The following is a 27,867-nucleotide window of genomic DNA, read 5'->3' as shown; positions in this document are numbered from 1 at the left end:
TGCCCAGAAAATCCAGCTCAACCTCCCCATCTAAATGCCTTAATCCCTTAGGCAAAGTCCCTTTGCCACGTAAGGGAACATTCGCGCATTGCTGGAACCTGGGTATCTTTGAGGTCATGATTTGGCCTACCACACCCACTTCCCAGATAGGGAGTTTGGATCTAGAAAGGTGAGATCATTGGCCTGTGACCAGGCAGGATTTGGCATCTGATGCCTGGAGATCTGAGCCCTGATGACCAAGTGGGAGTTATTCCCTGCACGGGTATTAGGACCGAGGGAGGGCACATAGAGTCCCCACTGGAGGGGCCGGGGCTTCAGGGATACTGGCTGCTTCAGAGGTCAAGTGGAATCCCAGGATCCTGGCCTCAGGTGGTCTCGTTGGGCTGGGGAGGGGAAAGGGTCAGCTAAAAGGAGGATCTGCACAGGTCTGCGGATCAGCTGCCCCTAACCCCGCTCTGGCTGACCTCTGAACACAGCGCTGGACAAAACAGGACTTCTCCAAGTCTTTTTGTCCCAGAGAAACCCTGGGGTTGAAGGAAATGGGCCCTGGGGCTATGTAGCAGACCATTTTTTTGCCTCTAACACCCCTGCCCTTGGCTCCTGGAATAGCTTGGCCTGCACAGGTGAAGAGCGTGAGTGTGATTGGGAATTTACTATCTTTCTCCCCCTTCCTGTCCCCAGGCCTTATCCAAAGACTGACAGCATGAAAGCTCTGTCCCCTTGCCCTGAGTGGGGATGACTCTGGACCACTTAGACTCCAGAGGCCCCTATGGGATCAGGCTGCAGCCACCTCCCAGGACTTTGCCTGAAATCCCCGCCCTGCTTGGTTTCCTCCTTTTTCCCCTCCTGATCCCCCCAAAGGCAGGCTGCCTCCCTGTATCTGAAAACATCCCTATTCAGTCCCATAACATACCTGTCTGTTTTAAGAGTATTTTCTGTGAATAACCTTCAAGTAAGGTGCTCCAAGATGTGGGTGTGGCTCAGTTGCCCCGCGTAACTCCTGTGTGTTGCACATGGGGGTGGGGGCCAGGGGGAGAGGCTGGTGGTGTGTGTTACTCTATTCTACCCGCCCTCCACTTTAGGTCAAGCTGTCAAAACCCCAGCCACAAAGGCAGGCCACGCACAACGCTGGACACTCACCTTGTTCAGGTTTCTTTATTGAAAAATTAAAGTCATAAGCTCTGTATATAAATACACGGACATCGCGGGTCCCCTGCAAGGCCTCTGGGACAGGCTGGGGGCAGGGTGGGAAGCTGGGGTCTTGGGGTCCTCAGGGGTGACGAGAGGGAAATAAATAATAAATACTATGGGGGGAATAAGGATCCAGGAAGAAAGGGGGTGTGAACGGGGGGGTGCTTGACGCTTATTTGTGGCACTAAAGGTCCTGTGAGATGCCCCCGGCGGGGACGTGTCCATGAATTCTCAGGTGGTCTCACTCTGGATAAAGACTCAGACACCAGAAGTTGGGCCAGGTCCTAGCTGGCCCTAGATGGCCAGGGAACGGGGCCCAGTGGCCCCATCCAACCCAGGGGGAACAGGCCCTGGCAGGCCTCAGGTAGACTTTCTCTCCTTCCCACCACTTGTACTGAGCGCCTACTGTGTACGCCAAGCATGGCACAGGAGCCCCGACCTGACCTTCTGTTTGCCTCATCCGGCTCTCTGCTCCTGGTTCTGGGCCAGCGGGCCGGGAAGGAGTGGGGGGATGTCTTCCTGCCCCCCTGGCTATGCAGCCCTGGCCCTCAGGGAGCTGACTAGTGCCAGGAGGGAGGAGGGACCAGGGCTGGGGACTGGGCAGCAGCGGGAGGCCTCTGGGCCCCAGCCTCTAGAGCATCACGTTGAACTCGGTGACCAGAAAGTCGATGTAGTCTCGCTCCTTGGTCTTGAAGGCCTCTGCAATGATGCGCGCCGCCTCCCGGTGCTCCTTGCCCCGAAGGGTCAGCCCGTTCACTTCCAGAATCACGTGGCCCACCTTGAGCTGCCCGGAGTTGTGGGCCGAACCGCCTCGCTGCAGGGGCGAGACACGGGGTAGGGGTGCTTGAGACGGCTGAGGGTGACGCTGACCTGCCTTAGACACCCACCGGGTCAGGCCCAACCCCACCAAGCAGGCTACAATCGGGGGGTCCACTGCCCTGACAAGGAAAATAGGCTCCGGGAGGGCAAAGGGCCTGGGTCTGCCTCTGGTGGCTGGTCATCGTCGGGGTGGGGGGTGTGTGTGGGGTGGGGGTGTGGGGGGGCAGAACCCTGGGGTTGCCGAGAGAGGGGCCCTCGGGGGTAGGCAGAGATAGTCACGTGGGGCCCACGGAGATGTACCTGAATCGTGACGATCCGAGGCAGAGGCTGGCGGGTATTGGCGCCACCCTCGATGGCGATGCCCAGGGTGGCCGCACTTTTCTTCACGCGGACCAGGGTGGACGTGGGCTCCAGGAGTCCAGGCTGTGGGCGTGAGCAAGGAGACAAGTGTCTGAGGCCTTCTCCATGGACAGACCTGGCTGGGGTGTTGGGGGGTGTGTGGACTGGCAGTGACATGCCCCTGGGTCAGAAGGGCTCGGACGACGGCCCCGGGCTGGGAGCTGCCAGTGTGCTAGCACTGACCTAAGAACTGGTGTCCCCAGCTCTTTAACTGCTGAGGCTCAGGTTAAGGGGCCGGCCTGAGGCTGCCTGGTGGTGGTGGTCCTGGGACTCGGACCCAGGCCTGACTGCCTCAGCCAGCATGCCAACTCAGTCCTGCGCTGGAAGACCCGGAGGACCGGCTTTTCGTGCGTGGCTTGTCAGTGTCTGTGGCAAAGGTGAGACCTAAACTGGGCCTCCAGACTCCTGATACAGTGCTCACTCCCGGGACCCTCATCCTCCAGTGCTGGGGCTCACTTCCTCCCCGTGGTGGGTACTTGTCAAGTTGAACCCTGCTGGGGGACCTCCTGTTCCCCACCTGGGGCCTGCCCTCCCCTCAGTCCTCTGTATCCCCTCCTCCTCGCTCACCGGTTTGGTGGCCCCCTCTGTGGTCCTCTCGTTCCGAGGTGGCTCCTTGCTACTCCTGCTCTTGGTAGATGCCATCTGTCTGCCTCGGCCCGGGGCGCTGGCTTCTGCCTCACCGGCGTCCACACCACTGTCTTCACTCAGGGTCTGCCCACTGTCCGAGAGCTGGGAGAGTGTGGAGGTTGCTGGGAGGGGGAACGGGAGGAGAGTAGGGGTTTATACCGCTGGGGTCCGGGTGGGCTTCCTGGAGGAGGTGGTGGAGCTACAAGCTGGAAGGCTGTGGGGGTTCCCCAGGCGTGGACTAGGGAGGAATGAAGGATCACAGGGCTGGAGGGAGGCGAGACACCGTGACACCTTTCCACCACTGGGCTCTGCCCTTCCACCCGGGGCCTGGCCCCAAGGCCAACAGGACTTCTGCTTTGACCACCCAGTTCTCTGTCCATGGCATAATGATGAAAACAGGGGTCAAGAGGCAAACGCAGCCCACAGATATGGGTTATTATTATTTTTTAACTTGCATAATGCTCTCCAATTTTAATGATGAACTAACACATTCCAAGTAAGGTATTTCACAGAAAAATTAAATTTCTAGCTTCTCAGTAAAACAAGGGAAGGTTTGCCATGCCTGGTCTGTACCCTCCACAACCCCAATGGGCCTGAGCTGAGCCGTGAGCACATACCCTCATTCACCAGTCAAACCCGAGCTGCTTTGCTGTGTGTGTGAGGGCTGGGCCCCTGAATTTGAGACACTGTAGAGACCAGCAGGTCAGGTCTGAACCCTTTCTGCCCAGCTTGAGTAACCCAGCGAGTTACATAGCTTCCCTGAGCCTCCCTGGCTTTGTTCTAACATAGGAGCAAGGATGCCCATCTAGCAGCATTATCATCAATGATTTATCATCATTTATCATTTATTATTTGTAATGTGTAGAGTGAAGCCCACAGTTAACTGCTCCACAGTTAACGTTCTGTGACTCCGTTTTCCCGTCTGTAACATGGGGACAACAGCAGCAGCTGCACGGGGCTGCTGGGAGGGTTAAATGAGGCACTAATAGAGGCAGGGCCCCTAGAACCGTATCTGGTACACAGGAAACCCCGTACAATGGACAGCTTTTATCCTTGTGTGCTGGGCTCGGGGCCAGGTAACACCTCGGGTTTCTCTCACCGCATCCGGCCTGCTGCCCCCTTAGCTGACTTCCTTCCCCTAGCTCCTGGGCGTGGGGACCCTGCAATCTGCATCCCAGTCTGCCCACTGTTTGGTATACAGCAGGCACTCAGTTCAGAGCCCCGGACTTGCCACCTTCCCTGACCACAACGGGACCTATACATGACTTTAGCCACAAGATGGCAGCAGAATCCAGCAAGAGGCACCCAACTTGCTAAGGGAAGGGAGATCTAGAGCCAGATCTAGAGCCCGCCAAGTCTTCAGGCTTCCTGCGACTGAAAACTCAGCTTTATGCCGCTGTCCGCCCCGTCAGCTGGACACCCTCCGGAAGCTCTGGGGCCGCATCTGCATCCCAGGTGTCTGCAAGGTCAAGCCTGCACTCTGACCCTGCAGGCCTCCCCCCTACCACCCCCAGATCTGGAGAATTCCTGGGGTCCATGGACAGTACTTTCCATAACTGTCTTTCCCCCAGCATGCACCTTGTGCCAGACCCCGGGGACAGGGATCACAGAAGCCACCCCTGTCCTCAAGGAGCCCAGTCTCACTGGGGAGATGGAAACTGTGGGGTGGCCAGAACTGGGGGCTCTGGGGCAGGAGCCCAATCCTCCCAGCGACCCAGCGGGGCTGCCACTGAACCTCCATCCTGTGGCTTGTCCGTGGTTAAGCAATTCTCAAGTGGCAGCGCTAGGGCTCACACCTGTGTCCACACGGACTCAGCACCCTGTTCCCGGGGCACTCGGACCCTGCACACACTTCCACTCTAACTATGCCTGAATGCCCCCAAAACCAGCCGCGGGTGCCCCGAGCCCATCCCCCGCGGCGGCGGCCAGTACTCACTGCGGGTCTGGGGCAGCGCCCTCACTTCGTTCACGTCCGGCTCGCTGTCGGGCCGGTGCACCTCCACCAGGACAAAGTGCTGGTTTGTGCCCACTGGGTCTGGCCGGTCGGAGGGGGAGGGTGGCGGGAGGCAGCCCCCCGCCAGTGTGGCCTCTGCGGGGGAGCTTTTCAGGTGTGGGGGTGACTGGACACGCGGGAAGGGGCCGATGGGGTGCTGGTTGACCAGGGCCAGGTGGGCATCCAGGGGCCTCTTGGAGCCGGGGTTGGCGGGGGAGACAGAGGCATAGATGGGGGAGGAGGGCGAGTCTTGTGCTGAGGAGGCTCCCGGGGCAGGCGCGGTGCCCGCTGGTGGGCTACGGTTTCTGGGGGCCGAGAAGACGATGCCCGAGTGGGAAGACGCGGAGGACGGTGGCTGGAGGTCCTCCTTCCCTGGCTTCCTCGGCTGGGCTTGCGGGTGGTTGTGGCCTTGGGCCAGAAGTGGCGGGGGAGGTGGCGGCTTGCAGCTCAGCAGCCCCTCGGATGGGGCTTTGACGTCGTCCTGCCAAAAGACCCAACAGGAGTAGAAGGAGTCAGAGCCCATGGCGGCTGGTCGAGGGGAACCCTGAGCGGCCCAGGCTACGGCTGGAATTCTGTCCCGCTCTATCAGCTCTCGGCCACGCTGCTTTGAATAATGCAACACCCCAGTGGAAAACTGCTCCACCTGGCTCAGCAGCTGATAAGCGTCGGCATCCTAGCGGGTGTCTCTGGGGATGGCATTGTTACCTGTGGGAACTCAAGTTCTTGGCATCAGCCAGGCCTTGTCACAGGGAACAAGACTTAATTAGAGGTGGATGTGGAGAATGGAAGGAACAGAAAAAGCATTTCTTTGGCTTTTCTTTCTAGAAGATTATCGTGGCTACTAGAGGCAGGAGATGTGCAGGACTGGAGGGAGAGGGAACAGACAGAAGGGGACAGTCACATGGGCTCAGGGACTGTGTGGTCCTAGGCAAGGCACAGCTGATCTCTTGGAGCACCTCTCTGGGCAGTGGGCAAATCTGCACCTGCCTGGCAGGGGTGCGGGGGTGTGAGCAGCCCCATGCGTCATGTGTCGGTGGGTGCCTGCGCCCAGCAGGTGCACAGAAAGCAGGAGCCCCGGATAGCATCATTGCCCTTCCCCCCTGCCTAGGCTGACACTCAGCACTTGAACACCCTGGCTACAGAGCAGGCAAGGTCCCAAATGCTTTACTTACGTGGATCCATTCACCCCTTGCCATAAACTTGGAGTGGGTACACTATTATTATTCCCATGTTACAGAGGGGAAAACCGAGGCACAGAGAGGTTAAGAAACTCGACCGAAGTCACACAGTCAGTGGCAGAGGTCGGATTTGAACCCAAGCAGCTAGCTCCAGAGTCCAGGCCGTTCAGAAGTTATCTGGGTCGGAACCACAGTGATATTGCCCGGGATGCCGATGTGCACACAGGGGTCCAAGGTCACATTTAACTTCCATTTCCGGTGTGGTCGTATGGCCTCTTCAGGGAGGCCACACACTCCATGTGTCAGTATTTAGGATACGGTTCAGATAACATACCAAAAGTAACAGTGATTTGGCGAAGGAACAGCCTGATTCCCCACCTGAATCCCCAGGAGGGGCTGAGAGCCATTGTGGCTCTTGCCAGAAAGGGCTGATCGATGTCCTGTGCGCAGGCTTGGCGCCGGGTTAGAGGGCCTCTGTCCCCTCCCTGTGGCTCACACTGAGGAGCCAGCACCCCAGGGCCACAGGCAGACCAGGGAGGGCAAAACTCAAGGAAAGGGCCAGATAGGGTCTTACCAGGGAAACATCGGTAAGGGTGTTTGTAGTGCCTTGGACAGTCTCACCAGTTTCCTCCACGTCCAGAGTGTTCTAGAAACACAGAAGAAAGCAGTGTGAGCAAATGCAAACTCAGAGGGAGAAAGCAGTTTGCCCTCTGAGATACCCTAATCCATAATGGGCCCCGTGACACCTTCTTGTGGTTTCTCCCAGTCCTGACATGCCCTGCTCTTGGGAAATTTACACATCAAAATTAATGTTGGTTTTCATTCTGGTCGTTTTGAAATCAATTTTTCTTTGAAGCTTTCCAGGCCTCCCATGAACTATCTTTGTTGGGCAGGAGGGGGGCTCTGGCCTGGGAACTCCTGAAGCTGGGCCCCAGGTACCATGCTCCACACGCTCAGCGCCTTCCCGAACCCACAGGTGCTGGCAGACAGAAGCCCAGGAAGGTGTGACACCAGTGAGAGGTGGAATCTCTCTCTTTTTAAATTTTAATGGTTTCAATTGTGAGGCAGGGAGTCAAGGGTTAAACACACCTTATTTTGCAAAAATGCCCATTTCTGGTTTCCTTCTGGAACTCACCGGAAGAAACCTCATGCTCCTTCTGGTGACACTGAGCTGCCCTTATTACCTGCAGGCCGTCCCTGGAAGGCTGAGCAGTGCCCCTCTCTAAAGGAGCTCTCTTGAAGGCTCAGTGGAACCATCTTTCCACCCCACAGAGCCCAGGATGGCCACGAGCCTCCACCACCACCACCGGACTCATGTCGTAAAGGCGGCCATCAATAGTGAGCAGTCTCAGGGCCGGACTGGTGAGGGCGGGGGGGGCCACAGAGGCGGTGCGACACCACCCCTGCTGTCAGCAGCTTAGAGGAAGTGGGTCCGACACAAGGAAGCAAGGAGGAGACCGAGCACAGAGTGAGGAGTTACAGGCATATCAGCAGCTGGGGAGGGGTCATCAAGGAAGGCTTCCTGGAGTAGGGAGCATGGCTTAAAGTTGAGTCTTGTGGGTAAAGGGGGCAAAGGAGGGAATGATGGTGTTTCAGAGGGCAGGGCGTGCATAAAGCAGGAAGGAGGTATGAGAATCTTCCGGCAGTTCCACACGGCTCAAGCATGGAGCAGCTGGCACTTGAGGCTGAGGGCAGCGGGTTGCCATGGTGACGTAGTCAAGTTAGTCTTCTGTGAAGATTCCCTTTACTCACTTCCTCTCCAGCCACACTGGAACAATGCAGGCGTGTCAGGGCCTTCACACCGGCTGTCCCCTCTGCCCGGAACATGTTCCCACTCAGCTATCCACACGGTATGCTCCGTTCTTCCCTCCTTCAAGACCTTCCCAAATACTACCTCCTCAGAGAAGTCCATCCTGACGACCCCACCTAAAATTACAACCCCTCTCCCCCTGCCCCCGCTGTATTGTCCTCCTCTACCTCCTCCGCCCAGCAGCCAGGATGTAATCCCTGAATAATCTCTCTCCCCAGCTCCTCACCCTCCTGGGTCTTTCCATTTTCCCTGGAGAAAATTCCAAAGTCTGCACTCATTGTGCCTCATGGCTGGGCCCTTACTTGCTACTCCTCCAGCAGAGTGGGATGCTTCCTACCCCAGGGCCTTGGCACTCACTGCTCTCCCTGCCCTCCACAGACTCATGTCCTCACTTCGTTTAGCTCTGACCTCAATAAGGCCTTCCTGGACGAGCCCCATCTAAAAGAGCACCCCTCCCCACCCCCTGTCTAACCCCTGGCCATGCTTCATTTTTCTGCATAGACTTACCACCGCCTGACGCTATAATATTGATTTGCTTCTTGTTTGTCTCTCCCGTTAGGATAAAAACTGCTTAAAGGGGGCGCCTGGGTGGCTCAGTGGGTTAAAGCCTCTGCCTTCAGCTCAGGTCATGATCCCAGGGTCCTGGGGTCGAGCCCTGCATGGACTCTCTGCTCAGCAGGGAGCCTGCTTCCTCCTCTCTCTCTGCCCACCTCTCTGCCTACTTGTGATCTCTGTCTGTCAAATAAATTAAAAAAAAAAAAAAAACTGCTCAAAGGCAGGACTTAGGACCACCTAGTCCCACTCTATCTATCCTCAGTGTTTAGGACTGGGGCTGCTTGATAAATATTTACAAAGCAAATGAATCCGCGCATGGATCAATGGGTGAATGAATTCATCAATCACTCAGGCTGGCGTGGAGGAGGCCCCAGCAGGCAGAGAATGAGGCAGGCCAACTACTAGATCATCGTGGAGAGTGGTCATGGTGGCCTAGGTTAGGGCGGAGGCAGTGGGTCGGGACGGAGGGGTCCCCTGATGCCATACTCCCTGGGGCACAGGCTGCCAGGTCACTCCACACTGATTCCCATCCCGAATGACGCTCCTGGAGCCTTGAACGTTTTGGGCAGGCAAGAGGCACGTAATCACAAAGACCCGTCCTGGGAGCCCTCCAGGGAGGCATTCGGCCCTCCCGGCTCAGAGCCTTTGATACCCAGGCCTCTTCATCTGGTCCCATGATGTCAGGCTGGGACTCCTGCCTCATTTTACCACCCAAGCCGAGGCTTCCATGCAAACCTCAGCATTCTGACTGTCTCCAGCCCCGTTGCTTGCACACTGGCTCGTGGGAAGATGCTGCAGGCAGCGTCAGGCACTCAAAGACCATAGGGAATCCTTAGGAGGGGGCGTGATGCCCTCCTGCCCACTAAGTGGCACCACTCCTGGCTTCGCTGAGATCACACCCAGCTCGGCCACTCACAGCCAAGGGACGGAAGGCAAACCACAGATCTGCTCGGTGCTGACTTCCCCACCTGCAGAATGGGGTCACGGCAGTCCCTCTCTCCCGGGGCTGACGCAGTAACACCTGTCAGGTGCTCAGACAGGAGGGGCCTCTGCCATACTCAGTGCAGCCACTGCCACCTGTCCCTGGATTCAAGCTGCAGTCACCCGGAGGACTCGGGTGACAGTCCACGGTGGCACCAAAGACCTGGATTCCGTCCTGTTCTGGTACATTTGGAGCTTTGGGCACTCATTCAGTCAACAAGCATTTGTCCGGCAGCCTTGACTCATGCATGGGGAATAAATGGTATGCAGGTCACTGTGTCCCCAACACCCCTCACAGGGCCATGCGCACAGCAGGTGTCACACACTTCCGCTCAGGACCACTGATGTGGCTGGCAGTGGTAACTGGGCGCCCGGGAGGGAGAGAAGAAGGATCCAGAGCCCTGACAAGACAAGCAGTTCTCTGGCGCAGACGGCAGAGCGGGTGGGGCTTTCTCTCAGAGACAGCAGAGGGCGAACCACAAACTGGGGAGGGCCACATACCAGGCCCTCTGCGGGGCGTTTTACTTGACGCTCTCTCCTTTGATCTCTGCGAGAGGCAGCCCCTGGGATCCTCACAGATTTTACGTTGAAGCTCAGAGAGGGATGTGACCTGTCCAAGACCGCACGGACGTTCTACAGCGGATTTCAAACCCGGGTGGGGGTGGTCCCAAAGCCCACGCAGCACCACCCTGACCCCAGAATTGGACAGGGCCCCGATAGCGCCCCTTGCTGGCATGGAACAGTACGGCCATCCCTGGCCCCTGGCCTCAGCCCGTCCTTGCTACAAGAGCATCCTGGAGCCAAGTCGGAAGGCGGGGAGGGAAAGTCGGGAGGGTGAGGGTGGGGGGCAGGGGGATAAATATCCAGCCCTGGGAGGAAGGCCCGAAGTGGGGCAAACGGCAGACGGGTCAGAGCCCGGCCCTGCCAGACTCCATCTGCCAAATCCAGACGGCTCAGGAGCCCCGAGTCCCCAAGCCATGTTCCTTGTGCGTCTGAAATAGCTCCAGACAGCAGGCTAAGAACCCCGGGGACGCGTCAGCACAAACGCTCGAGGAACAGGCTTCGAGACGATGATCAAGGTCAGAGCTCATGCAGGAGCCAGCCTGTGCCTCCTGGCCTCCTCGTCGTGCCCGCCCCCATCCCGCTGACTGCTTGGGCCACCCCCCATTCCGGCACCCACTAAGGCTGGAGACTGGCTGCGGGTTTAGACTCAGTGGCTCCATTAGCCCTGCTAGACGAGGCTGTTCATCCGTTCTACACCTGAGGTCACTGAGGCTCAGAGAAGGCAGGCCACCTGTCCAAGGTCACACAGCAAGGATGAGGCGGGAAGCAGAGCTGTGTTCAAGGTCTGACTCTGTTATTCCGACCGCTTGCCACAAGGGCCAGGACGCCACCCGCAGGACCGGCTGCTCCCCCCATCTCCTTCCTCCTCAAATCAGCGACGGTTCGGAAAATTCCCTTCCTCTTAGGGAAAAGACCTTCTTTTTGTCTGAGTTGGCCCAGTCAGGGCCCGGATACCCCAGGAGTCTGGTCTGAGGGAACTGTGGGGCCAAAATAAAGTGAAATGATGGCGGGCTGTCCCCAGGACCCCTGCCAGGCGGACCAGAGATTCAGGAAGTGGTGATGCTTCTTGTCGCCTCAGCAGAATGAGGCCCTCCCCTCCCTCCCGCCACCTCACTCCAGCCCAATCCCTGGTTCCTCCTGCCTCCCTCATTACAACGGGAAGGCTCTTACATAAAGCTGCTATTTTCAGCTCTTTGTTCTTCTGGCTTCTTTACTCTGATGTCAGGACATCAGGCTCCCCCCACCTCTGCCCCTAAATGCACCAGAGGCCTGAGGCTAGGGGCCCCCCACTCTGTAGATGGGAAAGTTCCTGGAAGGTCATCATGGAGATTTCTGCCCAAGGCCAGGGGGAGGGACAGAGAAGGGAAAGCTGAGAAGGGAGTGGGTGTAAGAGAGGAGGGAGAGAAGGAAGGTGGGAGGGAGAGGGGGAGAGCAAGGAGAGAGGAAAGAGCTGGAGCTGGGGGACAGGAGCCATCACCCCAGGAAGGTCAGGGTGGGGGAGGGGACCAGCTGGGTAGAGCCAGAGTCCTGGCATTCCTGGACTGCGGGGCAGTGGGGCTGCCTGGAGTAAAGTGGACAGGACTGGGGGTCCAAAAGCATCATGGGGCCAGCCCCTGGGCCAGTGGCCATGCTGGTGGAGACGGGCTGGTCCTGCTCCCGAGCTCTCCAAACACGGGGTGGGGCTGGAAGTCAGGCAGCTGGCAGGAAAGGGCAGAGGGGTGTGGGTCCCCAGAGGGCTGGAACCCACACTCACTCGCGTGGCCGAGACCACGGGAACTGCCCCGGTTCCTGGCTGGCTCTGGGCACTTTTACCCGCTGTCCGCTCTCCTGCCATCACGCTTGCCCACCAAACCACGGAGGTCCCCCAGGAGGTCTGTGCGGCACAGTTGGAACGTGCTACCTTCTGCCTCCACGCGTCACCCTCCCAATCGTCTCAGGAAAAGGGCTTCATTCCGTGGACAGAGAGTGTGACGGGCCCTGGAGAGCAGGGCTCCAGGAGGGATGCGGTGACCCCAAGAACCCAGTTGAGGGAAAACACTGCCTCTCGCTTTCCGTGACCCTCCAGTCCACATGACACATTTCCTCCCTTATAAACGGAGGCCACGGCCCTGTAGAATTGGCAGTGCCCGAGACACTGTTGCCGACTGAAGTCCCAGGTCTTTCCCGGTTGCTACAGGTGCCACCGAACCCCACTTGGGCTCACCCTGGCTTCACACTCACAGCCTCGCTGACCCACTGTCGGACCTCGCTATGGTGCGTGCTCATCAGGAAGCACCTGGTTTCCAAATTGTTCTGGAATTTCAAAAATGGCTGTATTATTTGGGTTTTTTGGTAACCCTGATGTATTAAGACTGTTCTTTTGAGAAGGGGTGCCAGGGTTTGCCAGCCTGCCAGAGGTGTTTGTGGCACAGGGAAGGTGAAGACCGCTGTCTTGGGTCAATGCTTAGTCTGACCCCCCCCCCCCCCGCCGTTTTATAACCAGGAGAGTGAGGGCTCCAGAGGAGCAGGGCTGGCCTCCGTGGACTTGGTTCTGACTGCGGGGAAACAGCTTCCAACCCTCTCAAGTGCCCACAGGGAGGCAAAAACGCTGCAAAGGGCTGGCAGGGAGCAGCCGCCCTGAGGCTCACTGACGCCTCTGCTGAATTTATGGTTCTGAGGATGCAGGGGCTCCTGCGGAGGCCTTTTAGCTGGGAATGGGCTGTTCTTAAGCAGAAAAATGAACTCCAGCCTTGCTGTGCCCTAATCTTGGCTGCTTCCTGGGACAGGGGCTGCAGAGCCAGTCTGCCCGACCACAGGCTTGTAGCTACCCAGACTGTAGCAGTAGCCTCACCGAGTCACCCCATCTACCTGTGCCACTGAGCTCTCTCCACACACAGGGGAAGCATTTTAAAAGATACAGACAAGATCACGTCACTTCCTGCCTGAGTGGTGTTCCACGGTTTCAGGATTAAGCCCGAGTCCCTGGCGCTTCCTGCTGCTAAGCCTGCACCCTCTCCCCTTCACCCCTGGCATTCTGGCCCTCCTGACCTCCCACAGTTCCTTCCAGGGTCCACAAGCCTTGAGCTCAGGGCCTTTGCATGTGCTGATTTGGCCCCCCCAACTCCTTGCCTGGTGGATTACCCGGTTGATGCCAGTGACCTCAGATCTCAGCTCCAACATCCCCTCCCTGACAGCCCACATTGGTCAGGGCCCTGGTTCTCGACCCAATGACCCACTTCTCAGGGTGTGAATTAGGTAGGTGGTCTGATCTGAGGCTGCCTCCCCAGAAGGACTTGCTAAGCTCCCGGGCAGCAGGTGCTGTCGTCTCAGAGCTAGGGATCAGGGCGGGGGAGGGGGCAGGGAGGGGTGCTCAGCAAATGCTCGCCACAGGACTGGCTGATGAATGAGTCAATAGTTGGGCTCCTTCCTGCTCCCCTACTGTGGGAGGGCTCACCCAGCAAAGGACTCTCTAAATCCAACCAGGCTGGACCAAAGGCACAACACAGGAGGTGGGAGAAGGTCCTCTGATCATTTTCTCCCTGTTTCTGGGAAGAGCGGCCTTCACAGTTAGGGGTCCCTGCAGCCGGAAGGGCCCGAGACTGGCCTGAGCCTCTCCACCCTCCTATTGCCCTAGGATTTTTCCTCCTTAGAGGAGGAGGAAAGCATAGAGACCATAAGGGAGCAAAGTGCTAACAGCCACGCCCAGCACCCACTTCTCACCTTACCGCCTAGGGACAGGGACAATAGGATTTTAGAGCAGCAACCCCCCCCCCCCAGCATGCCTTGGCAGTCCCAGGGAGCCCCTTTTCCAGGCACACGAGAGGCTTGGAGTGCGAACCTCTCACTTCTAGGTGGAAAGGGGTTGAGGTTAAGGCGGGGCAGTCCCAGCTGCCACCCCTGACCTCAACGGCACCTGCTTCATAGGTACAAGGCTGGCCTTGGCCTCTGCAACCCCTTTTACCCTGAAATCCTCCGCAGTGCCCTTTGCCGGTCTTCGGAGTATCAACATGGGCTCGCAAGTACTCACGCCTGCAAGTCCACTCCTGAGCTCACTGAATTTTCATGACAACCCAGAGGACTGGTCTTATAGGTTAGGGTACAGATGTGGAAACCGAGGCTCCCAAAGCTTCAGTCACCGTCCAAGGTGTCACGGCTACCACTTGGGAGAGCTAACCCCAGTCTGCGGGACTCCCCAGCCTGTTTGCTCAAGCCCCTCTGCCCCAGGCTGGCTTGTACCCCACGAAGAACCCAATTAACAGCAGGGAAGCCTTGCTTCTGCTCAGCTCTCGTGGCTGACATCCATGTGGGAGGGGAACGACATTGTCTGGAGGCAGGAAAAATTCTCAGGGCCGGCCCTCTATTAGACACATGGAAAAGAAACCCTATTTGTCAATGGAGGAAGGCTGCATCTGATCTCCTTTGATCGATTTTGTCTGGTTAAAGGGAAAACGGCTGCAGAATGAGCCACGTTTAACCTGCGATTGCTAACTGCAGAGTGTGGCCCACAGAATTCGGGCTAAATGGAAACTGGTTCCATCTGGGGCAACCGTCTGGGGCATCTGGGTCACGAGAGCCAGCCCTCTGCCACTCTGCCGGCCTGGATGGCAGCGCCAAGGACATTTTCCTAAGGCTGGGATCTGAGAAGATAACCCTGGGTGGCCAGGGAAGGCAGATTCATTTCAGTTTCTGCTCCCCATTTCCTGGGCCCCAACTCACTTCCAGAGCCTGGGCTGGCACTGGGCAGACAGACAGGAGAAAGACGTGCTCCCTGCCTGGTCCCTGGTCCCTCCTGTTTCCCAGGGAAGACAAACTCAGAAGAGGTGAGAGCCATGTGACAGGCGTTTGAACACAGTCAGGAAAGCAGGTGAGCTCCATGAGGGACAGGATCTGGGTCACAAGAAAGAAATGCTTTGGGTTATTGTCCATCCAGATTTGGGGGTTCAGCATCACTGCAGCAAAAGCTCACGGACATGTGCTGGGGTCGCAGACCAGTGTCTGTCACTTGGTGGCGAGTAGATAACTACCGGATCCTGACTCCACCACTCACTAGCTGAGTGACCTGGACCAGGGATCATGGTGGTACCTGCCACTCCTAGTTACTGGGAAAGTCAAAGAAGATACAGTTGGAAAACATTATCACAATGCCACGAAGAACTCTCGACAAACGCCAACAACGATGATTATTAAGAAAGGCCCCTGTTGTTTATATGGGCCTGGCCCTGGGCTGGACATGAGGGATTCATTGTTGATTCCAGACGCAATCACTGCTGTGGTCAGTTTGTAAACATTCTTGTAAACTTGTAAACTTCTTAGCTTGTAAACATTCTTAGAATAAATGAGACAAGAGTCAGGACAATGGGACACTCAGGGGGCTGGAGGAGCCATAGGGAAGTCAGAGAATCATGGAAGCCTTCTGGGAGGAGGTGGCATGTGAGAGCAGGGCTCACGCCCACAGAGGAGATAGCAGGCCATGTGAAGTGGGAAAGAGAAAACTCCAGACAGAGCTCACAGCATATGAAAGCACAAGAGGTCTCTCAACAGCTCCACAGCACAGAAATGATCATCCTCAGGTTACAGACTCTAAAACCGAGCTCAGAAAGGTAAAATCCCTTTCTGAGGTCACACAGCAAGGAAGTAGCAGGGCTGGGGTTTAAGCAGAGGGTCTCCTCATCCCAAAGCCTGAGGAAACCTGATGGACCGGCCACAGGAGGGACAGTGAGCACCGAGAAGAATCCCAGTTCCCACCAGGGCCGGGCGCAGACATAAGGGGGTGGCAGGAAGGGCCACGGCCCCCTACCTCCACCCCGGCTAAGGGACGCCCACGGCCCCGCCCGGCAGGAAGGACGGTACCTCCATCAGGTCTATAAGCCACAGCAGCCGCTCCTGGGGAGGAAGGGTGGGCAAAAGGCAAAAAGAAAAATACATCAAATCAATATTAGGGATGGGGCGGGTTCCGCAGCCACCCCTCTGCCCAGCATGCATGCATGCACACACACAGAGAAAGGCAAAAGTGAACACGGTTCTCTAAGATCCCTTTTCTGTTTCCTCCAGATACTTGGGGCGGGCGTAAAGGAGGGATGAAGAAAAAAGGTCCCGTTGCCGCAACCAGCACTCCTTCTTGGTAACTGCCTCCTCGAAGGAAACCAGGGGTCGCCACGGTTCTGCAGAAATGACACCTGTCCTTGAGAAGGGCTGTCAGAAGACGGCTATGCGCTGTGAGGCAACCCTGGGACTTGCCAGCAGGTGAGGCTGGGATTGTCACTCCCGTGGTAGGTGGAAAAATGGAGGCCCCGGGAAGAGAAGGGACTTGTCCAAGGTCACACCTGCTAATGGCAGGCAGAGCCTAAAGGAGGACCTTGTTCAAAAAACTGGATCAGAGGCAACTTGCATTGAGGAGAGCCCCAAGCCTTGTGCCGGCAGCGAAGGTCTGAGTCGGAGGGGTGGGGCCCCACGCTGTGCATGTGAGGGCGCTGGAGGCAGGATAAGAGTGAAATGGGGGAGCAGAGCCTCAACCCAGTGCTTTCCAGAAGCCTCCAAGTGTCTGCAAGGCCCTGGGTGCAAATCCTCAAGGTGATTTTCTCCAGCCAGGTTGGGGGAAGTCAGGAAGAGTTGAGGCTCCACCTGTCCTTGGGTCTGGACAGTATTTCTGGGATGCTGGTGCCAACAGGGAGGTCACTCCTCGTTTAATCCTCCCTGGGCATCCTAATGCTAGGCATAGCAGCATTGCTGCCCCAGTGCAAGTGGGGGAACTGAGGCACTGGGCAGTGAAGCATGGGGCTGAGACCAGTCGGGACCAACTCTTCTTAGGTTTGGGGGAGACCCCTGGGCTGGGCAAGGTCACAGCAGGCCAGCGCTGAGCTGGACATAATAGTTACCTTGACTGCCATCAGAGCCTCGGGGAAAGACCTTGGGTCATTCTACTCATGGGGAAACTGAGGCTCAGAGAAGCCGGGGGTTAGACCTAAATCTCCTCCCTCTCAAGCTAGAACACACCCCATCCCCCCACTGGATCTCTCATCCCTGATTCTAGAGAGACCATTCCAGAATTACAGCCTGCCATCCCCCAGGTTTCAGAGCAGTGGCTTATGGCTCCTGAACACCCACATGGGCATGTCCAAGGCCAGTCTCAGTGGAGCCGGACCCTGAGAGAAACGGCCCCTCGGGCCAGGTCCCTGCAGCCTGAAGTCAGCTCAACACCTGCGTGCCGCCACAGAGCCAAACACACAGCCCCAGGTGGGGAAAACACTGTGGCCTGCCCCAGAGATGACCTGCCCGTCCCCCGAAGCATGACATGGTCTCCACTGCAGCCAGAGCCCTAGAGGAATGCCTGGCAGCTGCCTGGGCCCCCCAGGAAGGGACAAGGACTCCTGCAGAAGAAGGGGACTCAGAACAGTAGGGGTGGAAAGCAGAGACAGAGAAGTTCCCCAGAAACTCATCTCCCCAGAGCTAAGAAGAAACACAAGCTGTCTGCAAAGGCAAGGGCGCTGCCCCAGGGCTGTTTCCTGCTGGCCGCAGGCTCACTGGTGCCCACTAACCCCCGGCCGGCATCCTCAGACATCACCGTGTCCCCGGAGCTCTGCTGCTCCAGCTGGACAACTAAGTGCATCTGCCCCAAGTCTACTGAGATTCCCCCTGTAAGGTCTCCCAGTTCAGCATCTGGGAGCAGCAGGGCTTGAGAGATATGGCTGTCCCCCGCCCTTTCCACCGGAGAGTGGTGATGATGAGCCATCTCAAGACAGGACCAGAGAGCGTGAGACAGGCCCGCTCTCCTGACCTCCACCCCGGCTCTTCCTGCCACATGGACGGGGATGACTGGTTCCCCTACCATGCCGCAAGGCATTTCCTTTGCTCCTTCCTTGAGAAGGGCTCCTGGGATTAATTTGCCTCTGAGAATCCTGGGGGGCTGAACCGCATGCTTTTCGGGGGAGTCTGGGGAGTCTGGGATAAAGTCGGGGGGGCTCTAAAGACAAGAGGGGGTGTCTCGGGCAAGAGTCCATCATGACGACCCCCATGAAGGTACAGCCACGGCTTCTGGTGGGGCCTCCCATGGATTGTTACTATTTTTTCTCTTTGTCTCATTACCTGTGTTTTTCACCTTTCTCCCTGAGCCCGCCTCCCTGCCGACCGGGAGCCCTAGAGGCAGGGCCTTGTTCACTAGCTGTCTCCTAGCGCCTTGCTGGGCACACGTCAGGCGTCGACAACAATAAGGTTTTTCCAACGGAAGAAATGGAAGCTCAGAAAGGCAAGGGACAGAGCTGGTAACGGGTGGCACTGGGATTCACGCCTAGATCCATCTCACGGCAAAGGCCCGACCTCGACGCCCCACCCCCACCGGCCACAAAGCCAGGGACGGGGCAGGGGCAGCTCACCCTGGCCGAGCTGACGGTGGTGGAGGTGCCATGGCTGCCTGTGGATGAGCCCGTGTCGCTGTAGGAGACCATGGAGTAGGTGTCCCCGGCCCCAGGGCCCGGGGGCTGCCGGGCCTTCATGGACTCAATCTCCCGCCTCAGCACCAGGTGGTCGAAGCGGTCCAGGTCTTGCGGGGAGATGGTGCCTCTCACCTCGGACAGGAGCGAGAACTGGGGAGGGGGACAAACAGGGCACTCAGCCGGAGGTCCACCAGTCCGGGGGGACCCATCCCCTGCTACGCCAAATCACCTGCGTGCCAACTTGACCTCTGGCCTTTCCCTCCTTAACCTGCTGTGGCTCCCCACTATCCTAGGGGAAGTCCAAGCACTGCCACAGCCCGGAAGCTGGGCCAGCCTCATCTGACACCTGCTTCCCTCTCACCTCCGTCCTCGCTGGCATCTCAGCCAGGACGCACGACTGCAGCTCCCCGAACCCTCCAGGAAGCCCGTGGCTGTCCTCCCACCTAGAATGGCCTTCCCTCCTTCTCCGCAAATCCCGTTTCCTCTATTAAACCTTCCCACACGCAACCGCTCCCAGGGGGTTTAATCCCTTCTTCCTTTGTGCAGCTTCTGGACCCCAGACCTCCTCCAGCCTGGCTCTCAAAGCTGCCAGCACCGGGGGCTTGGGGCAGGCTCCCAGCCACAGATGTGTGGCATTAACCGGCCTGGGGCGAGGCCCGGGCATCACTCTGGAGAGCAATCCAGACGATCCTAGATGTACGCTCAGCATCCACAGCCACTAGATGTATGCTCAGCATCGACAGCCACGTTGCTAGGGCCCACATCACAGGGCACTTCAATCGACGATTTCCCCAGGAGTCTGGGGGCTGCCTTCCCTGGGATGGGGGTGCCTCGGTCACTGGTCTCCGCCCAGGGCCACTTCCGCCTGACTCTTTGCAGGTGCGCAGGAAAGGAGTGGGGGACACAGAGAGGAGGCAGAGCCCTCTGGAGCCGCCGCCTTGCGTCACCTTGGCGTGGGTGTTGAGCAGCTCAAACAGGGCCATGACCAGGGCCTCCACGGAGACGCTGCCGCCGCGGTACTCATCCAGATAGTAGGCCATGGTGGCGCGTTCCTGCTCGTTCAGCAAGTGCCGGGCCTGCTCCTCCAGCAGCAGGCGCGTCTGGTTCCCCAGGCTGCTCAGGGTCACCTGGGAGCCGGCTGGCCCCTTGTAGAATCCCAGCTGAAAGACAGGAAGACAGGTGGCCGGGAATTCCGAAGGGCTGTGGGGTCACGTGGCAGGGCCATGCCAGTAACCACAGTGCGGGGGAGGGGGAGTCCCTCTGTGGCCTTGGTTTGCGCCGTGCACCCGAAGGAGGGCCCGGGTCCGTTTTCAGACTGTGCGGCCTCGTGCGGTTGCAAAGGGCTTCATGCCCTCCACAGCGCTTTCATGTGTCCTCTCCTCAGCTCCGGTAACTGTTCAGAGTTGAGCGGTCTTATTATGGTTTCCGATTTATTCTCTAGGTTTCAGGGCCTCCCTTGGTAAATTGGGAGTAATGGTAACTTTACTTCCGAGACAGAGCACAGATCTGACACCCTCCCCCCTCCTCTGGCATCATCTGGGCTGTGGCTAAGATGCTGTTGGTGTCCCCTCTGTGTCTCCCATCACCTACGCGGAGCTGAGATGCTGGTGAGATGATCTGGTAAAAACGGACATCTCCCCCATGGTCTCCCACTGTTTTAGGTGAGAAGTCAAACCTCTTAGGCAGCCCACAAAGCCCCGTGTGACCCAGTGATCCCACCTGTTGTCACTCTGTTCCCAGGTCCTGCTCGCTCACCACTCCCCGCCCCCTGCCAAGCTCTCCTTGCTGCCACAGGGCTCTCACACGGGCTGTGCCCTCCGACTAGACCATCCCTTCCCACCTCGCGCCACACTCTGATGTGGTTAATTCTTTTTAACACTCAGTGCCCAGCCCAAGCATCATGTCACCAAGTCAGAGAGCCTCCACCCTCCCCTCTGCCTCTCACCCTGCCTAAATCGGATGTCCCATTGGTTGCTCTCTCTGAGGCTATCCAGCCCGGCCTCGTGGCACCAAACGTCTTCTGTGATTAGATAGGTGGGCAGGTTTGTTTTTCTGTGTCTCCTTCACTAGGCATCATCTCCACGGGGCGGGGATCTGATTGGTTCTGTTCAGTGCCATCATCCCCGGGGGCCGGGGTGGTGCCCACAGATGAGTGCGGAATGAAGGATGGGTGGACAGTCAGCGGACTGCCCAAACAAAATGAGATCATGCACACGAGCAGTTCTGCAACCCCCCCACCGCCCCCTATGGGGATGTAGGAAGAAGCCAAAGATAGCCATGGATGGGGACCACCCTACCTTGTTTGTCCCTTCCGTGGGAAGATCCCCAGGAAATCTATGGAGAAAGATGAATGTGTTCAGCGGCGTGACTGAGCAGTTAGGACAGACACGAGCAAGGGAGAGGCTGATCTGGAGCGGGAGGAGAGAGCCCTGGCCTCACCCCACTGGGGCAGCTCAAGGGAATGTGACTACCTAGACAGCTGAGCGGCTTCTGGCCTCCCAGTGGAGCCTGTGGGCAGCACTTCTCCACTCATGCACTTGCTTCCAACCCTACGGGCCCAGGCAGGTAACACCAGGACAGGAAACAATAACCCACGGCCTCGGGGTCTGGCCAACCCTAGGGAGGGGGAGACTGGGGCAAACTGGAGACCCAGGGTGGCCACTGGCAGGTGCAGCTCAGCTCCAGCCCAATTTCTTGAAAAAACATGCGCTCAAGCCACCAGAATTCCTTATTTGAAAGCAGCAGCCAGAAATCCAGGTTTGTTTTTTGTTTTTCATTTCTTTCCATGGGAAACCTGATGCCTTTTTAAATGCTGGAAGCTAACTAAAACATTTATGATACGGCGCTGGCGAGAGGGGAGAGGGGGAGGCAAGGAAGGGAGAGAGATGCTCTGGGTGGATCTGGCCCGGGAGGCCACCAACCAGGCTGAGACGCCTGCAGGAAATCCAACGGGGACACATGACACTCTCAGCAATGCTGCAGCCGGCGGCAGCTGTAGTCAGTTCATGACTCCCAAGACCCTTTTCCTCAGGGAACTCACAGGGTCCTCACCCCCACAGTTGGATGGGGACACGGGTGAGGAGCCCCACTTTCAGACAAAGGACCTAAGGGCCCAAGATTAAGTTAACTGATTTGCGTGAGATAAGGAAGGAGAGATGGTGCAGCTCAGGTTCCCACAGGGAACAGGCCTGGAGAGGAGAAGGGATGTGCCTGAGGTCATGCCCACAATCGCAAGGGACCTTGGGATGGGGACCGCAGGTTTTCAGAATCGTTACAGATCCGGGAGTGGTGAAGGGACAGGAGGGGGCATCACTGGCTTTCAGAGACGGCCCTGTGGTCCTGGGGCCGGGAGTGAGGGGTGCAGCCAGACCCTGCCAAGTTCGTGCTGGTGTCCCCAATCCGGGAACTGGCAATCCACTTGGTCTCGTCCACCGTGGTGCGGGCGTGGGGCAGCCTCCCGACGTCCTTCACCATCAGGATGAGGTGCTGTGAAGACTTGAGCAGCCTGACTGCCTCGTCGTGCAGGATGTTGAGAAAGCTCCGCCCGTTCACCTCCAGAATCTGGTCCCCAACCTGCAGAGACCACCAAACGACACAGTCACCTGGGTGGCATGCAGGACACCGACTCATGCCTGGGGCTTTAGAGCCCTGATCCCAGCCTGCGGAGATGGTCACTGAGGCTCAGAGAGGTTCTGTGGATGCCTGCGGGTCACAGAGCAAGTCAATGGTAGAGCCAACCTTCCAGTCCCAGCCTCAGCCCATGCTCCTGTTACTAAAAAGGGCCACCTCCCCTCCACCTAGCAGTGGTTTAGAGGTGGGTCTACAACAAGATTCCCCAAGGGTCCCCTTATCCAGACAGCAACAGCCATCTAGGAGCAACTTGTTGGGGGTGGCTGAGGGGGGAGGGCAAGGGGAGAGATGTGAGGTGTGCTTCCATCATGGCCCTTTTAAGCTTCTACAGGGTTGAGATTTTTACCACAAGCATGCACACATTTCCTTAAAATACAAACAATATTTTCATTGACTCAAGGAAAGAAGCAGTAAGTGAGAAAACTGGTCTCCCAATAAAGCAATAACGTATCACCTGGATTCTTGCAATTTTTAGGCAGTTTTATTTTGTAATGTAAAAACACTTTTTTAAGTGAAAGGATGAAAAAATAAAAGGAAAAAAGTAGCCTTCCCATAAAAACAAAACTGTGACAGAATTACACAAGGCTGGAAGGGACGATGCCTCCGAGTGAGACGGGGCATCTGACAGACTCCCAGCATGGTTCTACTCGGAGGGTCTGCTTCCCTTCCTTGCTCTTCCAGGAGGGGGCACTGAGCTCGCGGCAGGGAAGGGGCTGCCCAGGGCTTCTCCCCACCGTGGCCTTGAAGGGCAGCCTCATAATGTCAATAGTCCCTGTCTGCTTTTCCCTCTCCCCAGCTTCCCAGCCTGCCGATGGCTCAGGAGCAACCCCCAGAGGGTTTTCCCAGCATTTTTTCCAAAGCAGAATTTGGAAAAGGTGAGCCACAGGGGTATTTGGAAGAAAGAAAATAGGAATGAAAGCGTGTGGGTGAGATGGAGAATCAGAACCCTGGACCCCAGTTTCTCATCTTTCCTTTAGAGCCTTGCCGGCAGGTGGGGGAGTTTCCAGTAAAGAAAGCAAACTCAGACTTCGTGTCTCCCCTCGCCCACACAACATTTACTGCACACCTAGCAGGTGCCTCCATCCGGGCTGGGATGCCGTGCTGGGCAAGACAGCCCTGATCCTGCTCTCAGGCCGCCCGCGCTGGAGAGTGGGCTTAGATTTACGCTGTGATTGGGTTTTCCCACACTGTGTCCCAGGGCCCGGCACACAGTGGGAACTCCACAAAAACCCACTGCATGAATGAGAAGTCAGACCCCTGCTCCTTGCACCAGGAGCGTCTCTGCTGCAGCACAGTGGGGACCAAAACATGACACCAGCCTGGGGCCCCAAGTTTCAAGCCACTATTACTGGACACTGAATGTGTGCCGAGTACCTGGTTTGTCCCTTTACATGTATTTTTTCCTTATTTGATACCCTCAACACCCTGCAAAGGAGGTATCCTTGCTCTCCACTCTGGAGAGAGAAAACGGAGGCTCAGAGAGGTTAAGTGAATAGTGTGCGGTCACAGAGCCAGTGAAGAGGACAGCTAGGAGACAGACCCAGGTCAGCACGGCCCCACAGCCCTCCGGCTTTCTGCTACTGAGCCGTCATCAGGAGCTCTGCCTGGGGACACATGGCATCACTTCAGACCCAGCATGTCCAAAGCCACCATCCTGCCGCTGCTCCCTAGTCCTGCCCAGGGCCCCCAGATCTGAAAACTTGCCCCATCATCAACGCTGCCTTTACTCCCCCTGGTAACCCTCCAGGAGGTCTCACCCAGTCTTCACCCTCCACACCCCCATGGCCCCCCAACCTGGGTCTCCTCCTCCTCCTCACACCGAGATGCCTGAGCCGGGATCTCCTTTGTGCTGAGGGTGGAGGGCACCTCCTGCCAGGCCCCCTGCACCCCCGTCAGGATACGGCCTCCTGTGTGCCAGCGGCTTCAGCGTCCCACAGCCCCCACAGCTCCGGGCTGCAGCCACCCTGAAACACCCCCCACCCCTCGCCATCTGCTCAGGGGCTCTGCTTCCTCCGCATCTCTCCCAAGAGCTTTGGCTTTTGTCAAGCAAAGGGAATCAATTTTAACCTTCCCCACACACTTTATTTCCATCCCAGCAGTTTAATGAAAGGAACTAGCACCTGAGAGACCTGATATGTCTGGACACCCTCTGGGGCACGAGACTCTCCCTCCAGGCCCTGGGGGGTGGGAGGTGGGGAAGCCGGGGGAGGGACAGCTCAAGTCCACCAGCATCCACCTGGCCCTCGGGAGAGGCTGGGCAGGGAACAGTCAAACACCGCCCCGCGCGTGCGCGGAGGTACACTAAAAGGAGTATCCGTTGTTTACCTGGAACTTAAAAGGACACCTTGTGGGGCGCCTGGGTGGCTCAGTGGATTAAGCCGCTGCCTTTGGCTCAGGTCATGATCTCAGGGTCCTGGGATCGAGCCCCGCATCGAGCCCCGCATCGAGCCCCGCATCGAGCCCCGCATCGGGCTCCCTACTCCGCAGGGAGCCTGCTTCCTCCTCTCTCTCTGCCTGCCTCTCTGCCTATTGTGATCTCTCTCTCTGTCAAATAAATAAAAATCTTAAAAAAAAAAAAAAAAAAGGACACCTTGTATTGGGATTTGCTAAATCTGACAACCTGGGGTGGGGCGGTGTCAGTAACCACGGGGAGCAATGGGTTTTTTGGTGGGAGGCACGGTGGTTTCCAAACTCCCATTACTGTCCCGGGCCCGGACCTGGCTGAGGGCATGTCCGCAATCTCGTGAATTAGGCACACCTCCTGCTCCGGCCCAGTGCTCAGCGCTAACGCCCCGAAGCCAGCCACAAGGCTGTTGGGCTCCTCAGTTTCCCTTCACACCTGCTGAATAAATACATCTCTGCTGGATTTGTGGCAGGCAACGTGGGGTTCGTGTGCAGTCCGCCTGGGGAGCGGGCCTGAAACAGGAGTCATGCTTGGGAAACCCGCTCTGAACGGGGGTACGTGAGCCCCTCTTCTCAATCTCCTTCCAATCTTCTTTCTCCTTCTCCCAGCGTCTGTTTTAAAACCCAGGTTCTAGACAGGGTTGGCTTTGGGCCCCCACGCAGCTGCGCACAGCATCAGAGTTGGTCAGAGACAGTCCCGACTCTCCGAGTCCGGTTCCTCTGCTTGAGGGAACCGGGGTCTGCCCGCTCACGGCCATTCAGAGTCCACAGCCCCTTCAAACAAACCCGGTGTCCCCCTGCTGAACCGAGCCCCGTGTGGCCTGCAGGGTGAGGAGTCCCATCCCCACGGTGCATCAGAAAGAAGCCTTTGGTTCTGCAGCCAGGCAACCGGGAAGTAGGGGCAGTATGGCCCTGCTCTGCTCTTGAGCGCACTCCGAGTCTCAGTGTTCTGTCTGTAAAATGGGCTAGATGCTACCAGCAAGGCCCATGAGACCACGAGAATCCCATGGGACCATCCACACACGAGAGGCTTCTGACAGCTTTTCACTCGCTTCCCTTCCCAATGGAGGGGACAGGTTCCGAGATGTCAGTGACTTGCTTGAGGTCACACAGGATGGGAAAAACAGAGCCAGGGTTTGAGCCCAGCTGTTTGCACATTCTTCACGCAGCTCTCACTTTTATCCCACCATGTCCTGGCTCTCGGGAGACATTCAGTAAATGGTGAAAGGAAGGGAGACACCCATCCTCCCCCACTCCCCCCTGGCCCTTTCCCTGGGTCTGGGCAATGTGAAGTTGGAGGTGGCAATGTTTACAGGCCTTGCCTGAGCTCTTTCCCCTCAAGACGAAGAATTCAACGTGTTTGTTCCTTTCTCTGCAGCTAGCCTGGAGTTAGACAACGTGCATAGACAAGGCAACGAGTAGGAAGGCAAAGATGCTATGACGGCCAGGCTCCCCCAAAGTCTCCTATGGATGGGGAGACTGAGGCCCAGACCACACAGGCATGTGTCTAGGGCAACAGAGCGAGACCACAGCAAAGCCCAGCCTCCGAGACTCGCAGAGCAAGAAGGCACCCACGCCACCCTGAGCTCAGCAGGACACGATCCCCTGGAGAAAGGAGAGACAGATGCAGTGTGAGCGAGTCTCCAGTACTGCTCAGCTTGCGAACAGGATGCTGATGGCGAGGACATGGAAGGATAAATGAATAAGGGTAGCTTCATTTTATTTGTCACCATGGGCATCCTATTCATCACCAGTGATGGAGGAGCTAGGGGCGGACCACAGGAACGCTCTTTATTTTAAGGGAGAGGAAAGACCCCTCTGTCATCCGCAGCCCATCAAGTGACAGGCTCAGATCTGGGACACTCTGAGGGTCTGACCCCAGCTGTGTGACCCTGGGTAACTGCCCCACCCTCTCTGTGCCTCTGTTACCTTCCCTGGGAAATGGGGATAGCATCAGTACCTACCTTTGTGGGTTTCAGGATTGAATGACAACTCTCCATTGTAGCCCCAGTGCCTAAAACAGCATCTGGCACATAGTAGGTGCCCAGTGAACATTTACTGAATGGACAGGTATAAAGCAGGTGAAACAGTATCTATAGCATCCAGTAAGTGCCCAATAAATGTTAGCTGCATTTTTGAGAAGCTGTGCTAACGTGGCTGAAGTGATCCCTTCCTCTGAGACCCTCAAAATCATACCCTATCTTTTCACCTGCCTCCTACTCGGGCCCTGCCTTCAGCTTCCACTGGGTCACATTTTTACCACCTCCACGAGGTACCTACCATTACCCCATCTTACAGATGAAAAGACTGAGGCCAGGAAGCGAAGTGAGCAGAGCTGGGATTTAGCCTTCGTTCTCCCAGCCCACAGAGCCCCTGCTCAAGCCAGGCACAGCTCCTTTGAGAAAAAACCAGCCTACCCTTCTGGCTCCCATCTCTCAGCCCATGCTTTGTGCCATGCACACAGCAGGTGCTCTATTCCTGCCTGGTGGAGGGAACCAAAAATAAATGAGCGAAAAGAACTCATGGTAGGATGGCAGTAGCTGAGTTCCCTTCCAAGAGGCAGTCAGTAGAGAGCCCTGCCAACAATTCAATCCACACTGAGCTGGGAGACGGGAGTCCATCCCCTTGGGACATGCATCCCAGTGCCAGTCACTGGGCAAGACATCACCCCCCACCCCCAGCCCATGAAAGCACTTTCGGGGCCTTCTTCACGGCCTTCCCCAGCCTTTATTGAAATGGCTTTTGTAGCTTCAAACAAGGACCCCCCCCCCCACCATTGTAGCATTACCACAATGAAAATTCAAATTCTACTAGAGGATTTTATTGCAATTATGAATCTTTAATAGTCTTCTATGTCAAGTATGAAACTTGAATAGGCTTTGGTGGGGTTTTTTTTGGTACAAGTGAGCAATGCAGTTTTAATGAGACAACCTTAGTTTTCCCCAACAGTTCAGAAGTCAGTAAACCTTGTCCACATTAAAAACAAACAAAAAAAAAAGGAAGAGAAAAAGAAAAAAAAAGGATCAAGATAAATGGTAAGACGGCTCCTGAAGCAAGCTGGGGCCACCGGCTGGGCCAGGGGTGAGCTCTTCACAGCAGCCTCTAGTTTAGCGCTCTCATAAGGCAGGACCCCCACCAGAAATACCACGGACGGGACTGGCAAAGGCGATGTATGCTGACTTTAGGTCCCCCACCTCCTTCTGGTACCTTCTTCTGACACTAGTTCAGCCGCTGTCAGACCTGCTTCCTCTCTTTGGGATGTGGGCCAGACCTCAAGGAGAGGCTGCTCTAAGCCGACGTCACCAAGTG

The 27,867-nt window shown here is 57.0% G+C and overlaps 1 protein-coding gene across 4 annotated transcripts in view; it reads right to left on the bottom strand.

Moving 5' to 3' along the window:
* Positions 1-1,145: 1,145 nt before the first annotated feature.
* The window catches only part of WHRN (whirlin), an 88,834-nt gene continuing 62,112 nt past the window's right edge, over positions 1,146-27,867 (bottom strand). Inside the window, exons 4-14 of one of the 4 annotated variants that reach the window (XM_046022348.1) lie at positions 21,896-22,098; positions 20,823-20,859; positions 19,473-19,685; positions 18,466-18,675; positions 15,947-15,979; positions 14,813-14,983; positions 6,782-6,853; positions 4,973-5,510; positions 2,977-3,158; positions 2,311-2,433; positions 1,146-2,005 (exon numbers count right to left, since the gene is read on the bottom strand). In XM_046022348.1, the coding sequence (XP_045878304.1) occupies positions 1,823-2,005; positions 2,311-2,433; positions 2,977-3,158; positions 4,973-5,510; positions 6,782-6,853; positions 14,813-14,983; positions 15,947-15,979; positions 18,466-18,675; positions 19,473-19,685; positions 20,823-20,859; positions 21,896-22,098 (1,965 nt within the window). In that variant the 3' untranslated portion in view covers positions 1,146-1,822. The remainder of the gene's footprint in view (positions 2,006-2,310; positions 2,434-2,976; positions 3,159-4,972; positions 5,511-6,781; positions 6,854-14,812; positions 14,984-15,946; positions 15,980-18,465; positions 18,676-19,472; positions 19,686-20,822; positions 20,860-21,895; positions 22,099-27,867) is intronic. The other 3 variants (XM_046022351.1, XM_046022349.1, XM_046022352.1) reach the window with 3 other exon arrangements.

Source organism: Meles meles, chromosome 11 (genome assembly GCF_922984935.1).
Source record: "Meles meles chromosome 11, mMelMel3.1 paternal haplotype, whole genome shotgun sequence".
NCBI lineage: Eukaryota > Metazoa > Chordata > Mammalia > Carnivora > Mustelidae > Meles > Meles meles.
Note: the sequence above shows the minus strand (reverse complement) of the source record. Positions and strands in the feature narration are given on the sequence as shown.